Source organism: Hylobates moloch, unplaced genomic scaffold (genome assembly GCF_009828535.3).
Source record: "Hylobates moloch isolate HMO894 unplaced genomic scaffold, HMol_V3 SCAFFOLD_13, whole genome shotgun sequence".
Taxonomy (NCBI): domain Eukaryota; kingdom Metazoa; phylum Chordata; class Mammalia; order Primates; family Hylobatidae; genus Hylobates; species Hylobates moloch.
The window spans coordinates 48,511,340-48,534,818 of record NW_026652288.1 but is presented as its reverse complement, the minus strand read 5'-3'; the positions used below and the strand labels follow the sequence as shown (position 1 = coordinate 48,534,818).

The following is a 23,479-nucleotide window of genomic DNA, read 5'->3' as shown; positions in this document are numbered from 1 at the left end:
ACCTCTGCCTCCTGGGTTCAGGCAATTCTCCTGCCTCAGCCACCCGAGTAGCTGGGATTACAGGCGCGTGCCACTGTGGCCGGCTAATTTTTGTATTTTTAGTGGAGAGGGGGTTTCACCATATTGTCCAGGCTGGTTTCAAACTCCTGACCTCAGGTGACCCACCCGCCTCAGCCTCCCAAAGTGCTAGGACAACAGGTTTGAGCCACTGTGCCGGTCTGTTGGTCTCTTTTTACCCTAAAATTTTTAAGTTCTTCTTTCAAGAGCACAGCAGGGGAAGGGCTGGGGAACTTAGACACATCGACTAGTCAGACTGAGATCAGAACTTCTAATCTTACATGTTTAATACCAAACACAAAGCAAACACGTTCATCATCTAGAGTACTATATTCCAACCCTATCTCAAATGCAGGAATGGGGCTCTATCTGGTATCTAGAGGATGATCATAGGAAAGAAAATGAGGACAGAGGCATCTGGTATCTTCTAAAAGTGGTACAAAACTCCCACCTGTCATGTCATAAAGCTCCCCATCTGGTGCTGTGACCCACCTCCAAGAGAAAGCCAAAAGGAACAAACCAACAAGAGGGGTCCAGGGTGTTTTCTCTATTTCACTCACTCCTCTTGTTTGCTAAGGAGCTCCAATAACCAAAAGAAATGGTTCCTAGAAGAAGAGGAATAAATCTCCAGAGAGCTGCTGGGGCATACCGATAAAAACTGGGAGAAACAAAAGACTGACAGCAGAGAAGTCCAATACTGCTGCTGAAGTTTCTCAGCCTAAATCCGTGGAAGAGCCCGGGATTCTACTGCTCTGTCTAGTAAGAGGAGCTTCCGGGTCCTGTATGACCCTTCCAACTCTGACTTAAATGCACCATCTAAAAACGTGTCTATCTCTACCCCGAGGCTTCTTAGCTCTTCAGTCATCCTCATCATCCTCAATCTGATATCGTTTCTTCTTTTGGATTCCTGGAGCTCCCGACTCTGGTGCTGTGGGAACGACGGGGGGTGAGAGAGAGGAGAATATCTAAATATGTTAAGGGGTAAGGACGTGGTAGAGTTTGTCTTCAGGATTAGAGAAGAAAAAGAAGGTCCCATCAAATTCCCTACCTCTGTTCCTGCCCTCATCTTCTTCCTGTTCCTCGTCACTGTCCAGCAATTGTCGTTTCTTGGGTGCTGCCTTCAGGTGCTCTCTACCAACAGCGTCTTCCTCTGCAATGACCATAAATGACACAAAATTAGGAACTCGGTCCTCATATTCTCAAAATACCTTTCCTGCCCTCTAGATCAACATGGCTGACACGTTAATACTCAGAAGATGGCTGTCGCACTATTACCCTCTGGGGACGCCAGGCCTGCTTTCTTCTTGTGGGCTAGCAAGAGGGCCCTCAGGGCTTGTGCTCGGTGCTCTTTACAGTGCTCCTTATCAGAGCCTTGCTCTCCAGGGACTTCAGGCTGTAGCTCTGGCTGCAGCTTCTGTTCCTCCTCTGGTTGACTCAAAGAAGCTGCTACCCTCCGGAGCTTGGTAGGACTCAGCTTGGCTGGAATTCGCCAGAAGGTTTCCTACAGGGTCCAAGAAGTTGAAAAGGGAAAGGACCAGCCTCTTGTTCCCCAGAGTTTGATATTCATTGAATATATATGACCCAACATTGGTGAAGATCCACAAGGGTTGTGAACTCTACTTATTATAATACTTACTTATCTAATATATACCCAATGCCTAGCACAGTGCCTGCTACATTAGGAGGTTCCCAGTTATAGGTTTTTTTGGTTGTTCTTTTATTTTTTTTTAAATGAGAAGGGGTCTGCCTCTGTCACTCAGGCTGAAGTGCAGTGGCACAATCATGGTCCACTGTAGTCTCGATCTCTTGGGATCAAGCTATCCTCCTGCCTCAGCCTCTCAAGTAGCCAGGACCACAGGGGTGCATGCCACCATGATGCCCAACTACTTAATAATTTTTTGTAGAGACAGGGTCTTGCTGTGTTGCCCAGGCCAGTCTCAAACGATCCTCCCACCTCAGCCTCCCAAAGTACTGGGATTACAGGCATGAGCCACTGCACCTGGCTATAGTTGTCAATTGAATAAATAAATAAATAAATCCTGGGGATGTAAAGGTGAATCGGGTATGATCCTTGCTATCAAATGACTCACAATCCAATGGGAAAAAGAACAAATGTACCATAATATCACAGGATTTTTTTTTTTTTTGAGGCAGAGTCTCACTCTGTTGCCCAGGCTAGAGTGCCGTGGCAAAGCAATAAAGGCTCACTGCAATCTCACCTTCCTGGGTTCAAGCAATTCTCCTGCCTCAGCCTCCCAAGTAGCTGGGACTACAGGCGCCTACCACCACACCAGGCTAATTTTTGTATTTTTAGTAGAGACAGGGTTTTGCCATGTTGGCCAGGCTGGTCTTGAACTCCTGACCTCAGGTGATCCGCCCGCCTTGGCCTCCCAAAGTGCTGGGGTTACAGGCGTGAGCCACCGTACCCGGCAGATTCCACAGGATTAAGGCTGCATCAGGGGAATGAACAAATCACAGCTGCAAAAGTGATTATTTTTACTTCAGGGGTTGAAAGAATGACAAGGACTGCTTCTCTGACAAGGAAACAATTGAGCAGACTCTTGAAGAGTGGGTAGAGGTCCATCAGTAAGACAGATGGAGTGTGTGTGTGTCACCTTGTGTGCACGGTTGCAGCCTTCCAATAGAGGGACTGGCATGATTAACCATTTGGAGGCACGAAAAAGCCTACCAGGGTGAATATGATGTAAAGTCGGTGTGTGAGTGGTGTGGCTGTGAGGCTGCAAAAGTTGGCCAAGGATGGGGATGCCATTTGGAGTTTGTGGATTCTGTCCTGCAAGCAGTAAGGAACCATCAATGGCTCTGGACAGGGGACTTGACCCTCCATATCCACAAGTTCTGAATCTGTGGATTCAAACCACTGTAGATCGACAATATTAAAAAAAAATTAACAGGCCGGGCACGGTGGCTCACGCTTGTAATCCCAGCACTTTGGGAGGCCGAGGCAGGCGGATCACGAGGTCAGGAGATCGAGACCACAGTGAAACCCCGTCTCTACTAAAAATACAAAAAATTAGCCGGGTGTGGTGGCGGGCGCCTGTAGTCCCAGCTACTCGGAGAGGCTGAGGCAGGAGAATGGCGTGAACCCGGGAGGTGGAGCTTGCAGTGAGCCGAGATCGCGCCACTGCACTCCAGCCTGGGCGACACAGCAAGACTCCGTCTCAAAAAAAAAAAAAAAAAAAAAAATTAACAATAAAAAAATAACAATACAACATTAAACAATAATACAAAGCCTGGGCAACATGGCATAACCCCATCTCTACAAAAAATACAAAAAATTAGCGGGGAGTGGTAACATAGGCCTGTAGTCCCAGCTACTCAGGAGGCTGAGGTGGGAGGATCACCTGAGCCTGGGAGGTTGAGGCAACAGTGAGCTGAGACTGAGCCACTGCACTCCAGCCTGCGTGATGGAGTGAGACTCTGTCCCCCCCAAAAAAATAAAAATAAAAAAATAAATATATATATAATACATGTATATATTTAAAATACAGTATAACGATTATTTACCTAACATTTACATTGTATAGGTATTATATGTAATCTAAAAATGACTTAAAGTATACAGGAGGATGTACCTAGGTTATTTACAAATACTATAAAAAGGGACTTCAGAGCCGGGTGCGGTGGCTCACGCCTGTAATCCCAGCACTTTGGGAGGCCGAGGCGGGCGGATCACGAGGTCAGGAGATCGAGACCATCCTGGCTAACACAGTGAAACCCCGTCTCTACTAAAAATACAAAAAATTAGCCGGGCGAGGTGGCGGGCGCCTGTAGTCCCAGCTACTCCGGAGGCTGAGGCAGGAGAATGGCGTGAACCCCGGGGGGCGGAGCCTGCAGTGAGCCGAGATCGCACCATTGCACTCCAGCCTGGGCGACAGCGAGACTCTGTCTCAAAAAAAAAAGGGACTTCAGCATCTGTAGATTTTGGTATCTGTGGGCAGGGGGGTCCTGGAACCAATCCCCTCTCAGATACTAAGGGACAACTGTAATCAAAACTATATTTTAAAAAGATAAATCTGGGGGCAGTCTGGAAGATGGATCTAGGGGAAGGGGAGATTAGAGAGAGGAAAAGAAGACTAGCAGAATGGCTGCTGCAGGAATCTTGGTCAGAGATGATAAGACAATGAGGAAGACCGAGATGACGATGAGGATGATAAGGAGGACCACCATGACAGCGAGGAGGAGGAGAAGATGTATTTGGGAATAGGACTAATATGCCTTGGTTGACACTGTAACTGGCATATTTACCTGCCCAGAGGCGGGGGGCCGAACCCCTAGCTTGTGCAACAGCTGCTGAAACTGTTCGTTTTCCATGGCTTCCTCATTTTCCTCTGTGAGTGGCACCAATGGAACGGCCTGGGAGCAGCCTAGGACAGGGTCAATAGTCATATGGTGAAGATATAAGGGAAGAACTGGTCCTCCATCCCATGACCAGGTAGGTCTCCAATAGCCTCCAGGGCTCTCCTCCTAAAAGTGTCATCTGTCCACTCACCATCCTCTTCCCGATCATCAGCTGCTCGGATCAGGCAGTTCTGGAGCCATAGGAGCGGGGTAGAAAAGCCTAAGGAAATGAGGGAAACTTACATTTGACCCTACTCCCAAGCCTCCACCTGAGACACCTCTCCCAGCCAAAGTCCTCACCTTCCTGATGCAGGCTTTGACCAAGGTTTTCAGTTGAAAGGACTAAGCTACCCTGGACTTGTGCTGCTTCTGAGCCCCCTTCTTCTTCCTCTTCGCTGTCTTCCTCAGGCAGGTTTTCCTCTTCTTCCAGATCTTCCTGGCAAAAATCTTTCAGGGACTCCGCTCCATTTGGCTAAAATTCATTGGGGGTTGGGGGAATGAAAATGAAGGCAACACGAGGAACTTAGTGGAGTCTCCTCGTTCCTGACTGCCGCACCCCACCCCCGCCCCGCCGCCTGCTCTCTTGGAAGGATCTGGTCAGAACAGCCTCAGGCAGGAAGAATCCGGGTGCACTGCTCCTAAGGAGCACTTCAAGGGGAGCAGGCCCATGCCAGCAGAGCTAGGATCAGATTGTTACCAAGATGGAGGATGCCAACTTTTTCCGCCGTTTCTTGTACAGCTCCCGCCGCTCAGCCACCAGCCCCAGAGCCAAGAGTTTATCCACTATTCGGGCCCGTGAGCGTTTGGCTGTGATATTCTTCATGATATGACCCAGGACATCTATAAAAAGTAAGCATGTGAATACCCAACGGCAACAGGGAAAGAGAGGAGTAAAATAAATCAGAGGTCTCTGGAAAGAGGGTACCTCAATTCATCCAAAAATGACACTTACAAATATAGTAAGTAAACAGAAGGGATGGGAGAATCTTTTCTTGGGAATAAAAGGCAGCCCCAAAACAAATGGATAGCTTGGCTTTCATCTCAAAGGTCCCCTGAGTTTCCACCTCACTCACCATCTGAGTCCCGGAATTCCTCAAAAAGCCGCTGCAGCTCCAACTCCTGATCCCCCGTCCACAGTACAACATGAGTTCCTTTCCTGATTAGGAAGGTGTCAGTGGAAGAGGAAGCCCAGGAAGTGAACGGAAGTCCCCATCCCAACAGCCTCCAGAGCATGTGCCTCTCTACCTTTGAAAGTCCTTGACACTGTCAGCCAGTCCCAGCTGTACCAGATGGTGGATGATCTGCTTGCGTGTTCGAGGAGCAGTGTTCAGGTGGGTCAAGATGGCTTCCACCACATCCTGCCCTGGCGTGGGGAAGGACTAAGGCAGTAAAGAAGGTCCCACAGCTCAGGCTGCCCTCCTCACAAACTCTCCAGATCCCAAGGCCTCTCACCTTCCACGTCCTTATGGGCGAGGTACAGCTCCCGAAGATGAGCCTCTTCTTCGGGGCTCCATGTAGGCGCTCTGCGACTGGAAGACCTGAATGGTGAAAGGAGAAAGGGAGCATATAGGTTCTTGGCCCAAAAAGAGGAGACCAAAGGCCTTCTCTGATCAGTTCTGAAAAGAACAGGAAGGACGAGGCAGGTAACTGAAAGAGGCCAGCCAGCAGAGGCCTACAGTGTGCCTCCTTCCCCTCGCTTTCCTTCCACGTAAGAACCTAAAAGTCAAACTAAGAGATTTTCCAGGTTGGGCCAATGGAACCCTGACCATTTTGACTTTAGGGACTGAGAATATTATGGGAAAAAGAGACTAAGTGTGAAAGGAGAGCGGCTGAGATACTAAGGGAAAGAGGACAAACATTTCTACAAATCCTCATGGTTTCCCAACACATTTTGGGAGAGGTCGCACACGGACTCTCTCTGGGCAACCACCCAGCTCCCAACAGTGACCACCTCTATGGAGGCTGGTGATGGAGAAGGAAACTAGATACACAGTAGACTTGGGCTCCAGTCCCTGCTCCTCTCTTAGATAACCTTAGGTAAAGCATTTCACCCCCTGAGCCTGTTTTCTCACCCATGATAGGGAAAGAAACAGTGGGCGAAATGACATGCAAGCTCTTAACAGCTTTGACATTCTGTGACTCTGCATCAAACTTCCCCTACCCCCACCCATCCTTCGCCAACTTCAAGCTCACCTGTCCTCCAGGGAGCCATAGCCCTCAGTCATCTCTCGAATCACAGCTGTGTTCTTCCAGAACAACAGCTCCACAAAGGCTTTTTGGTTGACTGCAGCCAATGCAAAGAATTTGCCCAGGATGTATTTGGCAAAAGTCACTAGCTCCTGTAGGAGAAGGAGGTTACTGTGAGGCCTCTGGTCCAATGCAGACCCGAACCTGGCCTTCTAGGTATTTTCTCTATAGCTGTTCCCAGCTGCTCCCTCCTCACTCACTCTCTTCTGTCCTTCTCCATGCAGCTCCCTCAACCTGCCTGTCTACTTTCTCATTGTTTTCCCATCTCCCAGCCCTTGACACCTCTCAGCACCTTCTATCTCCTGAAGATTATTTATTTACCTGAGGGTTCCCATACCCTTCTAGACCCCCATTCCTTGTTATCCCCTCACTTTGTAGGCTCCAGCAGCAGGGTCACTAAGCAGACGATTGAAGAGGCAGAAGACTGACAGCTGAAAAAGCAGGGCTTCCATTTTGAGGTCATGGGCCAGCCGGTGCAGCATCTTCACAATGCAATGGTTAGTGTGAGCACTATTCTGCTGGTAGCTCCGTAGTAGCAGCACATAGGCTCGAACGACAGTTGAACATGCAAAGCTGCACCAAAACAAGGAGGGAGAGGATGTCAGCATAAGGAAGACATAACTCATCCTCACAGCCACACAATCGCCACTCTAGGACCAACTCAGGCCTCTCAGCCCTCACCGTTTCAGGTAGTCCAGAAAATTAAATTCTTTCTCCAACACCTGGACCACTTGCAACTCCTCCTCTTCCTCCTCCTCCTCCTCTTCTTCTTCCTCTGCCCCGCATTCCTCTGGGCCCTGCTGCCCTATAGACAGAGGGAGGATTACTGAGTCTCTGTTACGTTGGTGCTAGAAAAGAGCTGGAAGGAGACAGATGTGAAGGGAGGAGACTCACGGGGAAGTGGAGCAGAAAGGATTTGTTTCAGCAACTGGATCTCTTCCTCTGGAGAAATGTCTTGACAGCCAAACACATCTCCTTCAGGCCACACCTCCCTGGAGCACAGATAGAAAAAAGCCTTTACCCAGGGGAAATCTGGCTTTAAATTTATAATTCAAAGTAGAAGAAGGAATTTAGACTTATTTCTTTTGTTGGCCATAAACAGAATGAAAACTGTTACCTCAAATGAAACAAAGACTCCAGGGAAAATTTTCCTCATAAGCCACAATTCAATAAAAATCAGGTAAGAACAAAATGCAAACAATCTAAATGTTTGACACCTGGTTGAACAAATGTACATATTCAAACAATGGTGTTTTAAAGCCATTAACAATTACAGAAATATATCTGATGAGAAAATAATGCTCATAATATACTGAGAAGTGAAAAATTACTATAAATCAGCATGTACAGTATTTCATTTTTGTAAAACAAGGTATATATGATATTTTTACATGTAACAGAGCAAAAAAACCTCTGGATGGTTACTCATCAAAATGTTAATGATGCATATCTTTGGCTACTAGAATTAAAGTAAGTCGGCCCTTAATGTCTTCAATAGGTTCTTGGATACTGCCACTTTAAGTGAAAACAATGTATAACAAAACCAGTTTTTTTTCTCTTAACATTATAAGAAACATGCTGTAGGTCATTTCAGTCAAAGCTGCAATTACCAAGGACTTATTGATGATGTCAAGTGAGGATTTGCTTTATCTCTATTTTTTTCTCAATTAACTATGCTTTTTTAATGTTTTTCAGAAACAAAAAAGCCCAACAAACCAATCAAAACGCCCCAGGAGTCAGTTGGTATACAGTCCCAGAGCCTTGATGAGATGACATTCTTTTGAAGACTGAGAACCCTGTACCATAGTGATGGCCTCCTCCTTCCCCCAAAGCCCAAGAGGATAAGCAGGCAGGGTTCTTACCGGGCAGACCTCAGGAGAGTCAGGGCCTGTGGGGCCTGGCCAGCCAGGAGACAGTCCTGGATCCGTACCATGGCTTCTGCCCGCTGCTCCTCCACTGGCACCTCTGAGGCCGCATCAAAGGGAACCATGGAGTCCATGCTGAGCTCAGAATTCTAGAGATGGATAAAGCTATGGGAGCGGAGGGAGTGGAAAACCCAGATTGTATACCCTGAGCACTATTCTCAAAAAAGACAGGGTTTCTGTAACCACCTACCTGGGCACAGCACTGTAGCTGCTCAGCCAGGGCTGGCCACACAGCCTCCACTTCTTCTGGGCTAGATGGGACATTACCAGAAACAATGGCCTGGTCTAGGACCTTCTTCTTCTTCTTCCTTCTCTTCTTTCGTTTGTTCTATGGGGAAAGAATTGTATTAGGATGTCAAGAGAGCTAAAGAGGCCTTTTCCCCATCAGTGTCTTTTCTATTACAAAACTAATTAACCGGACATTCACAGAGTGCCCATTATGTGCTATCCATTGGTAATAGAAAGCAATAGTTAACAGTATATTTCCTTCCCTTTGAGGAGCTTTTACTCTAGTGGTGGAGACAGGAAGTAGAAAGGTAATTACACCAGAGTGTGGATAAGAGTTATAATGTGAGTGAGCATAAGATGCCATGGCAAAACTCCTGACCTATTTCCTGAGTTCAGAGGTTTGCCAAAAGCAGTGCTATCTCAAGAGGTCTATAGAATAAGCAGATGCTATGAGGATCAAATAAGACACATGGAAAAGCTTCATAAAATGCAAAGCACTATGTAAATAAAGCCTCTAATTTTTTCTCCTGAAAACTAGGACAGCCAGGCGCAATGGCTCACACCTGTAGTCCCAACACTTTGGGAAGCCTAGGCAGGTGGATCGCTTGAGGTCAGGAGTTCAAGACCAGCCTGGGCAACATAGCGAGACCCTGTCTCTACAAAAAAATACAAAAATTAGCCAGGCATGGTGGTGTGTGCCTGTAGTCCCAGCTACTTGGGAGGCTGAGGCAGAAGAATCGCTTGGGCACGGGAAGGAGAGGTTGCAGTGAGCTGAGATTGAGCCACTCCACTCCAGCTTAGGTAACAGTGCGAGATCCTGCTTAAAAAAATAAATAAATAAAAAAGAAAAAAAAAGAAAAGCAGGAGAGTGAGTCAATACCCAAATCCTGCTTTTCCCAAGTCAGGGCTGTGAACCAGTCTTTGGTGTGGGTACTCAAAAGTCAAATAGGATGAACTGAGAGGCCCCTAAAGGTCATGCTCCATTAAAGAACTTATAATCAAACACACCAAATCTTAGGAGCATGGAGTCCAGCAGATCTGGATTTGAGTATTGAATTAGTATTACTAACAAGACTTTGGACAAGTTGCTTAACCACTTTGGGCACATGTGCTACTGTGAGGATTGCATGAAAATGTCAGCACAGCGTCTGACACATAGTAAATGCTCAATAAATGATAGTACCTACCTAGTATTACAGATAATACCACAGAGCCCTGAGTGCAAAAATACCCTTTAGCAAAGTCTCATTGGTACTACTGCATCTTTCAAGTCCAGTTATGACAGAATTTTAAGCTGTAGCAACTAGAGTTACGGGAAAGTTCTGGTACAAAATCTATTTTTTTTTTTTTAAGACAGAGTTTCACTCTTGTTGTCCAGGCTGGAGTGCAATGGCGTGATCTCGGCTCACTACAACCTCTGCCTCCTGGGTTCAAGCGATTCTCCTGCCTCAGCCTCCCAAGTAGCTGGGATTACAGGTGTGTGCCACCGCGCCAGGCTAATTTCGTTTTTTTTTTTTTTTCTCTTTTTTTTTTGAGACGGAGTCTTGCTCTGTTGCCCAGGCTGGAGTGCAATGGCATGATCTTGGCTCACTGCAACCTCTGCCTCCCGGGTTCAAGTGATTCTCCCACTTCAGCCTCCCAAGAAGCTGAGATTACAGGTGTGCACGACCATGCCTGGCTAATTTTTGTATTTTTAGTAGAGACAGGGTTTCACCATGTTGGCCAGGCTGGTCTCGAACTCCTGACCTCAAGTGATCTGCCCGCCTCAGCCTCCCAAAGTGCCAGGATTACAGGCATGAGCCACCGTGCCTGGCCCAAAATCTGTTTATACAAAGCAAAGTCTCTGTGTTTCCAGGATACCAATTCCTTGGAGTTTTCATTTTGTCCCGGGGTTTTTTTTTAATTTTAATGTGAACCAACAATTTTATTTTTCAGAGGTAGGGTCTTGCTCTCGCCCAGACTGGAATGCAATGTCTCAATCACAGCTCACTGCACCCTCAAACTCCTAAGCTCCAGTGATCCTCGTGTCTCAGCCTCCTGAGTAGCTGGGACTACAGGTATGTGCCACCATGCTGGTGAATTGTTTTTTGTTTTTTGTTTTTTTTTTTTTTGAGACAGAGTCTTGCTCTGTGGCCCAGACTAGAGTACAGTGGCATGATCTTGGCCTACTGCAACCTCTGCCTCCTGGGTTCAAGCAATTCTCATGACTCAGCTTCCTAAATGGTTGGGATTACAGGTGCGTGCCATCACACCCAGCTAATTTTTGTATTTTTAGTAAAGAAGGGGCTTTGTCATGTTGCCCAAGCTGGTCTCAAACTCCTGGCCTCAAATGATCCACCCACCGTGGCCTCCCGAAGTGCTGGGATTACAGGCATGAGCCACTGTGCCCAGCCTGGCTTTTCACTGATTCCACTTTGGGTTCATGGACAACTGTTACAATCCCAACTTTATGGATCTGGAGACCAACACGACCAGCTTGAGCTTATTCCAGTAATAACCAATACAGGACTAAATTCCAGACTTTCTAAAGTTCAATTTAAGGCTCTTTTTGTGTTGCTGTTGAGAAAGAGTCTCACTGTGTCACCCAGGCTGGAGTACAGTGGCATGATCTTGGCTCACTGCAATCTCCACCTCCTGGATTCAAGCGATTCTGTCTCAGCCTTCTGAGTAGCTGGGATTACAGGTGTGCATCACTACGCCTGGCTAATTTTTGTATTTTTAGTAGAGACGGGGTTTCACCATGTTGGCCAGGCTGGTCTTGAACCCCTGACCTCAAGTAATCTGCCCACCTTGGCCTCCTCAAGCGTGGGGATTACAGCTGTGTGTCACCATGCCTGGACGCAATTTAAGGCTCTTTCCACCTCACCACAATGCTTTCAAGGTATAACCAGAAAATGCTATAGCATAATTATTAAACTCTAAAATTATGAATCCCCAGGGTTTTTGTACTTGGCACGTGGTAGGTGTTCAATAAATGTTTCCTGACTGAACTAAAATATTTATGGCAGATCAGAGATTATTCTAATGGGAGAAGGAAACTGAGAAGTCTACCGTAGTAGACTCACACTGGCCAACACCCACAAACCTCTTGCTGTCGTAGTTCAGAGCAGGTTTAACAGATGAACTTAAGCTGTACAAACTGTGAGAAGAAAGAGCCCCCCTTCCTTGACTCTCCCTCACAGCTCTTTCTACATTGTGGGGCTGCCCAGTACCTGCACCACCAGCTTCCCACGGCTCCGACAGAATCGCTCCAACATTTTGAGGAAGAGGTGGGTGGTCTCCACCAGGTCACGAAGGAAAGAGCGGGGCTGGCATCTCTCATCAAACTTTCGAAAAAGTGCCAGGAATAGTTCTCGGTACTCCATCACATAGAAAATATTGTCTAGGAATGGGGAAGAGAAAGGGATGGAAGGGCTATTCTGGAAAGCTTGGAAAAGGAGAGATGGATGAAGCTGGGACTGGGAAGAATGAGATTCTCATCACGAGACGGGACAGGCTGGGATCAGGGACCAGGCCAGGGCCTCACTCTTGATGATGCGGCTGCTCTCCCTCACAGCCTCATCTGGAGATATGTCCATCTCATTCACTGTTGCCAGCAGCTCCTGATAGGCCTTCAGAGCCAAGTGCATCCTGGGAGTTGAAGGGAAAAGGTGAAATGGAGGACAACTTAGGGCAATGGCCCATGGAAACAGCAACCTCCCACAGCCAAAAAAAAAAAAAAAAAAGTGCCACCCAAACCAAATTTCCCAGCCAGTCCTTGCTCCCCAGACTGACCACCTGAACCCTGAATCAGGAAAAAAGCACCAGCCAGAATTCAAGCATTCAGATCCCTAGCTCACTCTATCTCCAGTAACCATCCCACTCACCGGCGTGCCCAGGAGGCAGCTTCCTTGCGGTCAGTCAGCATCATCTCATAGTAGTTGGTGAGGTTCTGCTCAATGAAGTGGAAGGTACGGACACTGAGGGTCTCAGAAACCAGGCCTGGCCGGAAGGAGGCAGCTCGGTTGAAGGCCATGAAGAAAGCCAAGGCCCACATATAATAGGTCTCATCATGCTGCTGAGCTTTCTCCCGAAGCAGGTGATCCTAACATTTAAAAAAGAAAAAAAAAAGATCACCACGACTTCAGGGCTTCCAACTTCTTCCTTCCTGTCCTATGATGATGGAATGGATGCTGGACACCATTGTCATAATTTTTTTTTTTTTTTGAGGTGGAGTCTCACTCTGTTGCCCAGGCTGGAGTGCAATGGCATGATCTCGGCTCACCACAACTTCCACCTCCTGGGTTCAGGTGATTCTCCTGCCTCAGCCTCCTGGGTAGCTGGGATTATAGGTGCTCACGACCACGCCCAGTTAATTTTTTGTATTTTCAGTAGAGATGGGGTTTCACCATATTGCAGGCTGGTCTCAAACTCCTGACCTCAGGTGATCCACCTGCCTTGGACTCCCAAAGTGCTGGTATTAGAGCCATGAGCCACTGCGCCTGGTCTTTTTGATAGCCTTGCGCTGTCATGACGAGGCTGGAGTGCAGTGGTGTGATCTCGGCTCACTGCAACCTCTGCCTCCCAGGTTCAAGTGATTATCCTGCCTCAGGCTCCCGAGTAACTGGGACTACAAATGCACACCACCATGCCGGCTAATTTTTTCTTTTGTATTTTTTTTTTTTTAGTAAAGATATGGTTTCACCATATTGGCCAGGTTGGTCTTGAACTTCTGACCTCAAGTGATCCACTGCCTCGGCCTCTCAAAGCGCTGGGATTACAGGTGTGAGCCACCGCACCGGGACACTACTATAATACCCTAGGATCCACAATTTCCAACTCTCTCTTGTTCTCGCTTTCCTCTCCCTCTGAGGCAATTTTTCCAGAGCCTCTTTTGTCATGCCAGGAGCCCACTCGCTCCTGGCATTTTCACTATCTCTCAGGGACATCCTAAGTGCATATCCTTCCCACCTACGAGTCCACATTCCAGGGGCAGCCTCCCTGAGCTCCTCCCCACTTCTTACCCACCAACAGCTGCATCATCACCTGTCTATTCCATTCCTGATTATCTCCACATCCTTCACAGGTTCTCACCTTTACTGATCCCATGAGCCGGTTGTAACAGTTCTCCAGGAACTCCGAGCAGAAGTCTCTGAGGAAGAGCCTCACATTGAGGGCAGAACGGCGCTGAATGGACAGCTCTCGGGCGGCCTGGCGACGTTTAGGCACCTTTTTCGGCTGCTTTCCCGAATCTGAACTGTAGTTTCGTAGCTGGGTGTGTTGGTTGGGGGATTAGAATTACTCCTAACTACCACCTTCCCCTTGCAGCTCTCGTCAATTTTCTCAGAAGAAACTAATTTTTGTTTTTGTTTTGAGACAAGAACTTGCTCTGTCACCCAGGCTGGAGTGTAATGATGCAATCATAGCGCACTGGAGCCTTGGACTCCTGGGCTCAAGCAATCCTCCCACCTCAGCCTCCCGAGTAGTTAGGACCACAGGCGGGTGCCACCATGCTCAGTTAGTATTTTTCACTTGTTGTAGGGACAGGGTTTTGCCATGTTGCCCAGGCTGGTCTCGAACTCCTGGGCTCAAGCAATCCTCCTTCCTTAGCTTCTCAAAGTGTTAAGATTACAGGCATGAGCCATTGTACCCAACCTTTAATTTAATTTTTTTTTTAGAGACAGGGTCTTGCCATGTTGCCCAGTCTGATCTTGAACTTCTGGGCTCAAGCAATCCTCCTGCCTCAGCCTCCCAAAGTGCTGGGACCACAAGTATGAGCCACCAGGCCCAGCCAAGAACTCTTAAGATGATTACCCTGCTTAAGCTATGCAACTCCACTATGTTCCCACTCCAGATGTAAGAATACTCACGTTGTGAAGGCCTTTGTGAAAGATGAGGTCCCTCTCCCCAATGGATTTCAACCCCTGGACAATATAGGAGCCCCCAAATCGAGAATGCCTGCAGAAACAAAAAGGTCCAAGGTGATTTTTCAGTTCTCTGGAAACTTTATCTCCATTCTCTATCATTGGCACATTGGAGCAAGTTAAAACTACAAAATGTTGGTCGGGCGCGGTGGCTCACGCCTATAATTCCAGCACTTTGGGAGGCTGAGGCAGGCAGATCACCTGAGGTCAGGAATTTGAGACCAGCCTGGCCAACATGGTGAAACCCCGTCTCTACTAAAAATACAAAAATTAGCCTGGCATGGTGGCATGCGCCTGTAGTCCCAGCTACTGGGGAGGCTGAGGCAGAAGAATCACTTGAACCCAGGAGACGGAGGTTGCAGTGAGCAGAGATCGTGCCAGTGCACTCCAGCCTGGGCGACAAGAGCAAAATTCTGTCTCAAAAAAAAAACAAAAAAACTAAAATGTTATTCAATCACCCTACCTTAGAATTTGCCTTCTATGCCCTCAGCATTCCATGATGTAGGAAAAAGAACCTGCGTCTCTGTCACTCACCTGTTGCCTCGCTGGAGGGCTCGAGTCTTCTTTTCTGCCATCTCTCGCTGGCGCAACACCTCCAGTTCTGCAACATCTGCGCTCCGCTCCTGAGCTAGGCGTCCCTGCCCTACTCCCGCCAGCTGCTCGGGGTTCTAGATTGGAACAAAGAGGGAAGAATCAGAACAGTCATTCCTTATCCTGAGTTCATGCCTACTGGGGATGCAAAGAGTGAACAAAATAGAACCCCATTAACGGGGTGCTGTGCTGTCGTTCTCCCTTATCTGAGGGGGAAATGTTCTAAGACCCCCACTGGATGCCTGAAACTGCAGACAGTACTGAAATATATATATGTATATATTCGTATTATATATATGTGTATACACATATACATAGAACATGTACGTTCTATGTTTTATAGAATGTATATATGTGCTATATATATACGTTATCAGAAAACAACATGTATACACACACACACACACACACACACGTTCTATTATGTTTTTTCAATTTGATAACCAAGATGGCTAGTATGTGACTAACAGGCAGGTATACAGTGTGGATATGCTGCGCAGAGGGATGATTCACATCTTGTTTAGGACAGACAGGGAGAAAAGATTTCATCACACTACTCAGAACAATGTACAAGTTTAAAACTTCTAAAATGTTTATTTCTGAAATTTTCCACTTAATATTTTCAGACCATGGTTGACTGTGAGTAACTGAAATCAATGAAAGCAAAACCATGAATAAGGGGGTACTACTGTACTCAAGACATGGTTACTCCTGCTGTCGCCTGCCTTCCCCAAATAATGCAGCCATTATCACAAGAACAATTCTGGCTGTACAGCAGAAAAGTTCATGGGTGGAGGGGACTCGGGCAATAGGCCAGGGTCTCACCTGGTCACGAAACATAAGGGAGACAATCTCTAGCACATGTAGGCTCCATTGCTGCTCAGCAGACGAGCTGGCCAGAAAGAGGAGCAGGTCGTCCAGGCCGCTGAGGTGAATCGCCCAGAGGAGCTGGTCATGGGCACTGGCGTCATCATCAATCTTCTGAGCAGTGAGTGGTGAGGGTAGAGAGGGAGCTCATTCAATCCCACTGCCCTGCCTTGAAGCTCTCCAACTCATTCTTTGACCAAGTCTCCTCTCCCAGACTTGTCAGAGGACAGAATAGCCCGAAAAGGGCAGCTTGGCCGGGCTCAGTGGCTCACACCTGTAATCTCAGCACTTTGGGAGGCCAAGGTGGGCAGATCACGAGGTCAGGAGATTGAGGTCATCCTGGCTAACATGGTGAAACCCTGTCTCTACTAAAAATACAAAAAAAAATTTAGCCAGGCATGGTGGCGGGCGCCTGTAGTCCCAGCTACTCAGGAGGCAGAGGCTGAGGCAGGAGAATGGCGTGAACCCAGGAGGCTGAGCTTGCAGTGAGCCGAGATCGCACCACTGCACTCCAGCCTGGCGACAGAGCGAGACTCCGTCTCAAAAAAAAAAAAAAAAAAAAAAAGGCAGCTCAACCTAACTGCACAAGAACATAGAATACCCAAAACCCTCACCTTCTCCTGATCAAGGTCAGCTGGGACATGAAGAATATTTCTGACCAGCAGTAGGATCCGCTCAATCAGCAAGTTGTCTTCCTCCTGCCGTTCCTCCCAGCCCTAACCAGAAGAGAGGAAGAGGAAGAGACTCCCTGTGGAAGGCAGGCAGTATGTACTCTGGCTGGAAGACCCAGGCACAGAAGAGAAGCAGGATTAAAAAGAAAGAGTTCCAACGGTACTGAGGCAGCCAGAGACTATGGATCGGACTACCATATCCCCAAGGACTGGGACCGTATCTCAGCATCTCCTCCTCTGCCCGGAGAAGGTGCAAAATGCTGTCCCATGGGATCCTGTAAGGTGAAGACTCACTCACCAGCTGCAGCAGCTCATACAGGGTTTCACTGAGGACTCCAAAAGCCTTCTCACTGGCAAAGGCCTGTGAAATAGAGAACCTGATCTTAAGTAGCAGTCATCCAATTCTTCACCTTCTTCACCACTGCCCCATATTCTGCCCCAGGGACTCCAAAGGAAAGCCTCACCTCTTTGTAGGCCTGCAAATAAGTTAGCACCTGCAAAAAATGGTGCCGAAAGCTGGGCTCCTTAGGCAGATTGCCAAAACAGAGCAAGGCTGGTTGTGTCAAGTTCACCATCAGTCTGGGAAACAATGAAGGAGGGAGAAGTTGTTAAGTTTCCTTACCAGCTCAAATGCCAAACCTATCAGCTCAAACACCAAAGCCTGGCAGGTGGCGAAAGTTTAAAAGCTAGGGAGGCAACCTGATAACAGCATCAAAGAGAGGCTTGTCCTGGCGGTGCTGGGTGAGGATGGGCAGAAGGTCGCTCTGTAGGATCTGGGCTGCCCCCAGCTGCTGCCGCACATCTCGTGTCTCATCCTCATACCTCAAATAGCGGATCAGATCCTTCACACTCTCTTCAGAGACAGAACAAAACATGCATGTGGAACCTTGGAAGAAGTTCCACCCAGACCCACATCTTTTCACACCCATGGTTTGAGAAATTCAACAGACCTCCTTAATTCAAGCAAATTTTTTTCCTGTTTCCTCGAAAAGGTACTCACCTAAGCAATCTGGTTCCTTGTGGTAAGTGTCTCCCTCCAAGTACCCAAGGGCACTACATGTGGCTAGAAGTTCACAGTTCATCATGTGCAAGTCCATATATCAGTGGACCAACCAATAGAGAAGGAAGTGGAGAAACAGGAGACAGAAATGATAAGGCCTGGAGAGATAGAGAAAGATAAAAAATGTAAGTTCCTCTCCATGAAAAGAAGATAGGAACAGGACAAGGCCCTAATGCTTAGAATATTCTGAACACGATCCTCAAATGTTTGACTTTTGTCACAACCAAAATTCTGTTCTCAGTCCCAGAGAAAGTTTTAAATAATGGCTTCTACCTGATCAAAACCAAAGAGGCTCCAGCCTATGAATTAGGCACCTGCCCTGGCCAGGCACAGTGGTTCACGTCTTTAATCCCGGCACTTTGGGAGGCCAAGGCGGGCAGATCACCTGAGGTTGGGAGTTTGAGACCAGCCTGACCAACATGGAGAAACCCTGTCTCCACTAAAAATACAAAATTAGCCGAGCATGGTGGCGCATGCCTATAATCCCAGCTACTCGGAAGGCTGAGGCAGGAGAATCGCTTGAACCCAGGAGGCAGAGGTTGCGGTGAGCCGAGATCATGCCGCTGCACTCTGGTCTGCGCAACAGAGCGAGACTCTGTCTCAAAAAAAAAAATAAACAAATAAAATTGTTAGACCCTGGCTGGGCACAGTGGCTCATGCCTATAATCTCAGCACTTTAGGAGGCCAAGACATGATCATTTGCCCCAGTGTTCAAGATTAGCCTGGGCAACACTGTGAGACCCCATCTGTACAAAAAGCCAAGCGTTGTGGCACACACCTGTAGTCCTACCTACTCGGGAGGCTGGCTGAGGCAAGAGGACTACTTGCGCCTAGGTGTTCGAGGTTGAGGTGAGCTGTGATTGCACCACTACACTCCAGCCTGGTCTACAGAGTCTCTGGAAAAAATAAATTGCTCAACCCTGTCACCCTCCACTTTCTGTGGCTCTTCCACGCAGACACAGCTCTGATGTACCACAGGAATTAAAAAAACCGAGCTCTGGCCATACAGTGATTCCACCAAGGATCTAATACATCTCAGGAGCCCTGAGGCTTATGAGACGCTGTGAATGTGTAGAGAAAGGTTCTTCACTCTCCTCTCCAAAGTTACTCTTAAACCTTGGTAATCTCAGTAGAAATCAGCATCTAACAGAACAGGTGAGGAAATGGAGTGAATAGAAACTGGTACATTCCCTATCACTCTCTCCCAAAGAATCACCTTCCTTTAAAAAAAAAAAAAAAAAAAAAAAGAGACAGGGTTTCACTCTGTTGCCCAGGCTGGAGTACAGTGGCATGATCACAGCTCATTATAACCTCAAATTCCTGGGCTCAAGCAGTCCTCCTGCCTCAGCCTCCTGAGTAGCTATGACTCTGGGTATGTGCCACCATGCCTGGCCTTTTAAAAAATTTTTGTAGGCCAGGTGCGGTGGCATCCCAGCACTTTGGAAGGCCAAGGCGGGCAGATCACCTAAGGTCAGGAGTTCGAGACCAGCTTGGCCAACATGGTGAAACCCCATCTTCTACTAAAAATACAAACATTACCTGGGCGTTGGCCAGGCACGGTGGCTCACGCCTGTAATCCCAGCACTTTGGGAGGCCAAGGCGGGCGGATCACGAGGTCAGGAAATCGAGACCATCCTGGCTAACACGGTGAAACCCCCTCTCTACCAAAAATACAAAAAATTAGCCGGGCGTGGTGGCGGGCGCCTGTAATCCCAGCTACTCAGGAGGCTGAGGCAGGAGAATGGAGTGAACCTGAGAGGCGGAGCTTGCAGTGAGCAGAGATTGCACCACTGCACTCCAGCCTGGGTGACAGAGTGAGACTCTGTCTAAAAAAAAAAAGAAAAGAAACAGCTTGTTTAACACTCCGAAAAAGTATATAGTATATGATATAATCTCAGCTATGTCCTTTAAAATCCATAATCACTATGAAAAACTCCATACCGTCTATGGAAAAACCAAACTCTGACAAATATTTAAAGAGACTTATTCTTAGCCAATGAGTAACTGCAGTCCAAGAAAACACTAACTTAAGAAGTCTTGGCTGGGTGTGGTGGCTCATGCCTGTAAACCCAGCACTTCGGGAGGCCGAGGTGTGTGGATCACCTTAGGTCAGGAGTTCAAGACCAGCCTGACCAACATGGTGAAACACTGTCTCTACTAAAAATACAAAAATTAGCTGGGCGTGGTGGTGTGCGCCTGTAGTACCAGCTACTTGGGAGGCTGAGGCAGGAGAATCGCTTGAACCTGGGAGGCAGAGGTTGCAGTAGGCCACCACACTCCAGCCTGGGCCACAGAGAAAGACTCCATCTCAAAAAATAAACAGAAATAAATAAAAATAAAAAGTTGGAGTCAGTAGAAAGGAATGTTTAATATCAGTGTAAATTAGTTAAGGAAGTCTGCTAACCATCGTGTGATTGATGCTATGCCAGAGTCAAGTTATGAGAGCAAGCCATAACATACTGGGTCCAAGTGACCTGTTTAGCAAGATGGATGGGCTGCGGACATGGCTCTCTCCAGGCTCCTCAGGAAGGAATTTAGAACCCCGAACAGTGGTCAGAATTCAGTAAGAATACATTATCTTTATTTTTCTCATTTCACTTCAGATGGATGGAAATGTCATCATATATTAGTGTTGTTCTAGCATTTAGAAATCGATTTGTATAATAAAAATCGTAAACCAGTCCAACAAAAGGAAAACTCCATGCTGCAGGGCTTCATTTTGTTTGGCTCATTGCTGCATTCTCCAGTGCCTAGAATAGAGCTTGGCATATAGCGAGCATGCAATTTTTTTTTTTTTTTTCGAGACAGAGTCTCACGCTCTGTTGCCCAGGCTGGAGTGTAGTGGCGTGATCTCGGCTCACTGTAACCTGTGCCTCCCAGGTTTAAGTGATTCTTTGCCTCAGCCTCCCAAGTAGCTAGAATTACAGGCGCACACCACCATACCAGGCTAATTTTGTATTTTTAGTAGAGACGGGGTTTTACCATATTGGCCAGGTGGGTCTTGAACTCCTGACCTCAGGTGATCCACCCACCTCGGCCTCCCAAAGTGCTGGGATTACATGCTTGAGCCACCACGCCCAGCCAAGCATGCAATAAATATTTGCCGAATTTTGAATCAACAGATTATCCTGGGTCATACCCTTTGAAACAGTAAACTCATTTCAGAAAATATAACCCAAGAAAATAATTCATAAAAGAAAGGAAATCATTTGTACAAAACCAAAAATAGTAATACCTTTTCCTAGTACACTCGAGTCTGCAAAATGATTTTATAGCTTTTTTTTTTTGAGACAGGGTCTCACTCAGGCACCCAGGCTGGCACCCAGGAGTGCAGTGGTACAATCATGGCTCACTGTAACTGAGACAGCAGAATAGGGAAAATGAGGCAGGATAATATTAAAGGGAATTTAAAGTTGGATAAAGGGCAGAATGAGTAAGAACATGAGAGCAGAAGCAAGGTGAAGGGGTAGGTGAGCAAGAAGCAAGATAAAAGGCAAAAGTTAAGCAGGCCAAAACAAAAAGTAAGCTAGAGAAGCAAGCAAGGGCCCCACGGCCCGCAGGATCCAGACCAAACCAGCAAGGGGCAGCTCTTCAGGGCAAGGCATATGCATCAAAGAGAAAAAGTGTCCTTATCATGACCCCGTATGATAATCAGCTCATCAACGCTCATGCATATGGACTGCATATCATGCATGTACTTAAAATTATGGGATGGAGGCAGCAGGCAAGCACTAAGCGACACATCCATCAATTAAAAGGCAGACACTGACTAGAGATTAGGCAGCCAAAAAAAAAAAACACATAAAAAGACCCAAACTACATCAAACTAATGCTGATCTCATTTTGCAGAGGCCAGTCTGCTCTCTCGCTCCGAGAGTGTTAATACTGGGCTTGATAAACTTTTTTTTTTTCTAAGACGGAGTTTCGCTCTGTCACGCAGTCTGGGGTGCAGTGGCACGATCTTGGCTCACTGCAACCTCCGCCTCCCTCCTGGGTTCAAGCAATTCTCCTGCCTCAGCATCCCAAGTAGCTGGGATTACAGGCATGCACCACCACACCCGGCTAATTTTGTATTTTTAGTAGAGACAAGGTTTCTCCACGTTGGTCAGGCTGGTCTCAAACTCCCGACCTCCGGTGATCTGCCCGTCTTGGCCTCACAAAGTACAGGGATTACAGGCGTGAGCCACCGTGCCCGGCTTGCCCAGCTAATTTTTTGGTATTTTTGGTAGAGACAGGGTTTCACCATGTTGCCCAGGCTGCTCCAGAACTCCTGACTTCAAGTGATCCTCCTGCCTCCTAACTATGCTAACTCAAATTTGAAAGTCTATATTTAAAAAGGGCACAGCCAGGCTCAGTGGCTCATGCCTGAAATCCTAGTACTTTGGGAGGCCAAGGCGGGAGGATCACTTGAGCACAGGAGTTTAAGAACAGTTTGGGCAATATAGTGAGACCTCGTCTCTACAAAAAATTTAAAAAATAAAATTATCTGAGTGTGGTGGTGTGTGCTTGTGGTCCCAGCTACTAGAGAAGCTGAGGTGGGAGAATTACTTGAGCCTGGGAAGTGGAGGCTGCAGTGGGCTGATATTGCGCCACTGCACTCCAGCCTAGATGACAGAGCAAGGCTCTGTCTCAAAAAAAAAAAAAAAGGAATGGAATACTGACTGATACATGCCATGAAGTAGATGAAACTTGAAAACATGTTCAGTGAAAGAAGCCAAACACAGCCAGGTGCAGTGGCTCACACCTGTAATCCCAGCACTTTTTGGAGGCCAAGGTGGGCAGATCACCCTGAGGTCAGGAGTTGAGACCAGCCTGGCCAACATGGTGAAACCCCATCTCTACTAAAAATACAAAAAAATTAGCTGGGCATGGTGGCGGGTGCCTGTAATCCCAGCTACTCAGGAGGCTGAGGCAGGAGAATCGCTTGAACCCTGGAGGTGGAGGTTGCAGTGAGCCCAAATCGCGCCACTGCACTCCAGCCTGGGCAGCAAGAATGAAAAATGAAAACTCCATCTCAAAACAACAAACAAAAAAAAGAAGCCAAACACAAAAGGTCATATATTGTATGATGGAATTTATATGAAATGTCTAGAATAGGCAAATGCAATAGGCCGATATGGGCACAGTGGCTCACGCCTGTAATCCCAGCACTTTAGGAGGCTGAGGTGGGCAGAAATGGTTGTAGAACTCTCTGAATATACTAAAAATCACAGAACTGTACAGTAGTTTTCTTGTTTTTTTTTTTTTTGAGACAGTGTCTCACTCTGTTGACCAGCCCAGGCTGGAGTACAGATCAATTATGACTTGCTATAGCCTCAACTTCTTGGCCCAAGCAATCCTCCCACCTCAGCCTCCCAAGTAGCTGGGACCACAGGCATTCAATACCGCACCTGGCTAATTTTTTAAATTTGTGTAGAGCTGGTACCTCCCTATGTTGCCCACACTGGTCTCAAACTCCTGACTGGCCTCAAGTAATCCTCCTGCCTTGGCCTCCCAAAGTGCTGAGATTACAGGTATGAACCACCACACCTAGCCTGAATTGTACACTTTAAAAGGGTGAATTTTACAGTA

At 47.3% G+C, this 23,479-nt stretch overlaps 1 protein-coding gene across 2 annotated transcripts in view; it reads right to left on the bottom strand.

Moving 5' to 3' along the window:
- Positions 1 to 326: 326 nt before the first annotated feature.
- TIMELESS (timeless circadian regulator) overlaps positions 327 to 23,479 on the bottom strand; it is a 33,668-nt gene continuing 10,515 nt past the window's right edge. Inside the window, exons 2-29 of one of the 2 annotated variants that reach the window (XM_032173372.2) lie at positions 17,849 to 18,006; positions 17,548 to 17,701; positions 17,313 to 17,427; positions 17,147 to 17,209; positions 16,792 to 16,893; positions 16,136 to 16,291; positions 15,254 to 15,387; positions 14,666 to 14,753; positions 13,890 to 14,066; positions 12,683 to 12,900; positions 12,343 to 12,446; positions 12,029 to 12,198; positions 8,779 to 8,916; positions 8,526 to 8,677; positions 7,558 to 7,655; positions 7,345 to 7,468; positions 7,035 to 7,236; positions 6,610 to 6,755; positions 5,869 to 5,954; positions 5,662 to 5,779; positions 5,490 to 5,572; positions 5,114 to 5,256; positions 4,717 to 4,888; positions 4,568 to 4,636; positions 4,324 to 4,442; positions 1,333 to 1,558; positions 1,106 to 1,207; positions 327 to 985 (exon numbers count right to left, since the gene is read on the bottom strand). In XM_032173372.2, coding sequence (XP_032029263.1) covers positions 915 to 985; positions 1,106 to 1,207; positions 1,333 to 1,558; positions 4,324 to 4,442; positions 4,568 to 4,636; positions 4,717 to 4,888; positions 5,114 to 5,256; positions 5,490 to 5,572; positions 5,662 to 5,779; positions 5,869 to 5,954; positions 6,610 to 6,755; positions 7,035 to 7,236; positions 7,345 to 7,468; positions 7,558 to 7,655; positions 8,526 to 8,677; positions 8,779 to 8,916; positions 12,029 to 12,198; positions 12,343 to 12,446; positions 12,683 to 12,900; positions 13,890 to 14,066; positions 14,666 to 14,753; positions 15,254 to 15,387; positions 16,136 to 16,291; positions 16,792 to 16,893; positions 17,147 to 17,209; positions 17,313 to 17,427; positions 17,548 to 17,701; positions 17,849 to 17,945 — 3,627 coding nt within the window. In that variant the 5' untranslated portion in view covers positions 17,946 to 18,006 and the 3' untranslated portion in view covers positions 327 to 914. The remainder of the gene's footprint in view (positions 986 to 1,105; positions 1,208 to 1,332; positions 1,559 to 4,323; positions 4,443 to 4,567; positions 4,637 to 4,716; positions 4,889 to 5,113; positions 5,257 to 5,489; positions 5,573 to 5,661; positions 5,780 to 5,868; positions 5,955 to 6,609; positions 6,756 to 7,034; positions 7,237 to 7,344; positions 7,469 to 7,557; positions 7,656 to 8,525; positions 8,678 to 8,778; positions 8,917 to 12,028; positions 12,199 to 12,342; positions 12,447 to 12,682; positions 12,901 to 13,889; positions 14,067 to 14,665; positions 14,754 to 15,253; positions 15,388 to 16,135; positions 16,292 to 16,791; positions 16,894 to 17,146; positions 17,210 to 17,312; positions 17,428 to 17,547; positions 17,702 to 17,848; positions 18,007 to 23,479) is intronic. The other variant, XM_032173373.2, reaches the window with a different exon arrangement.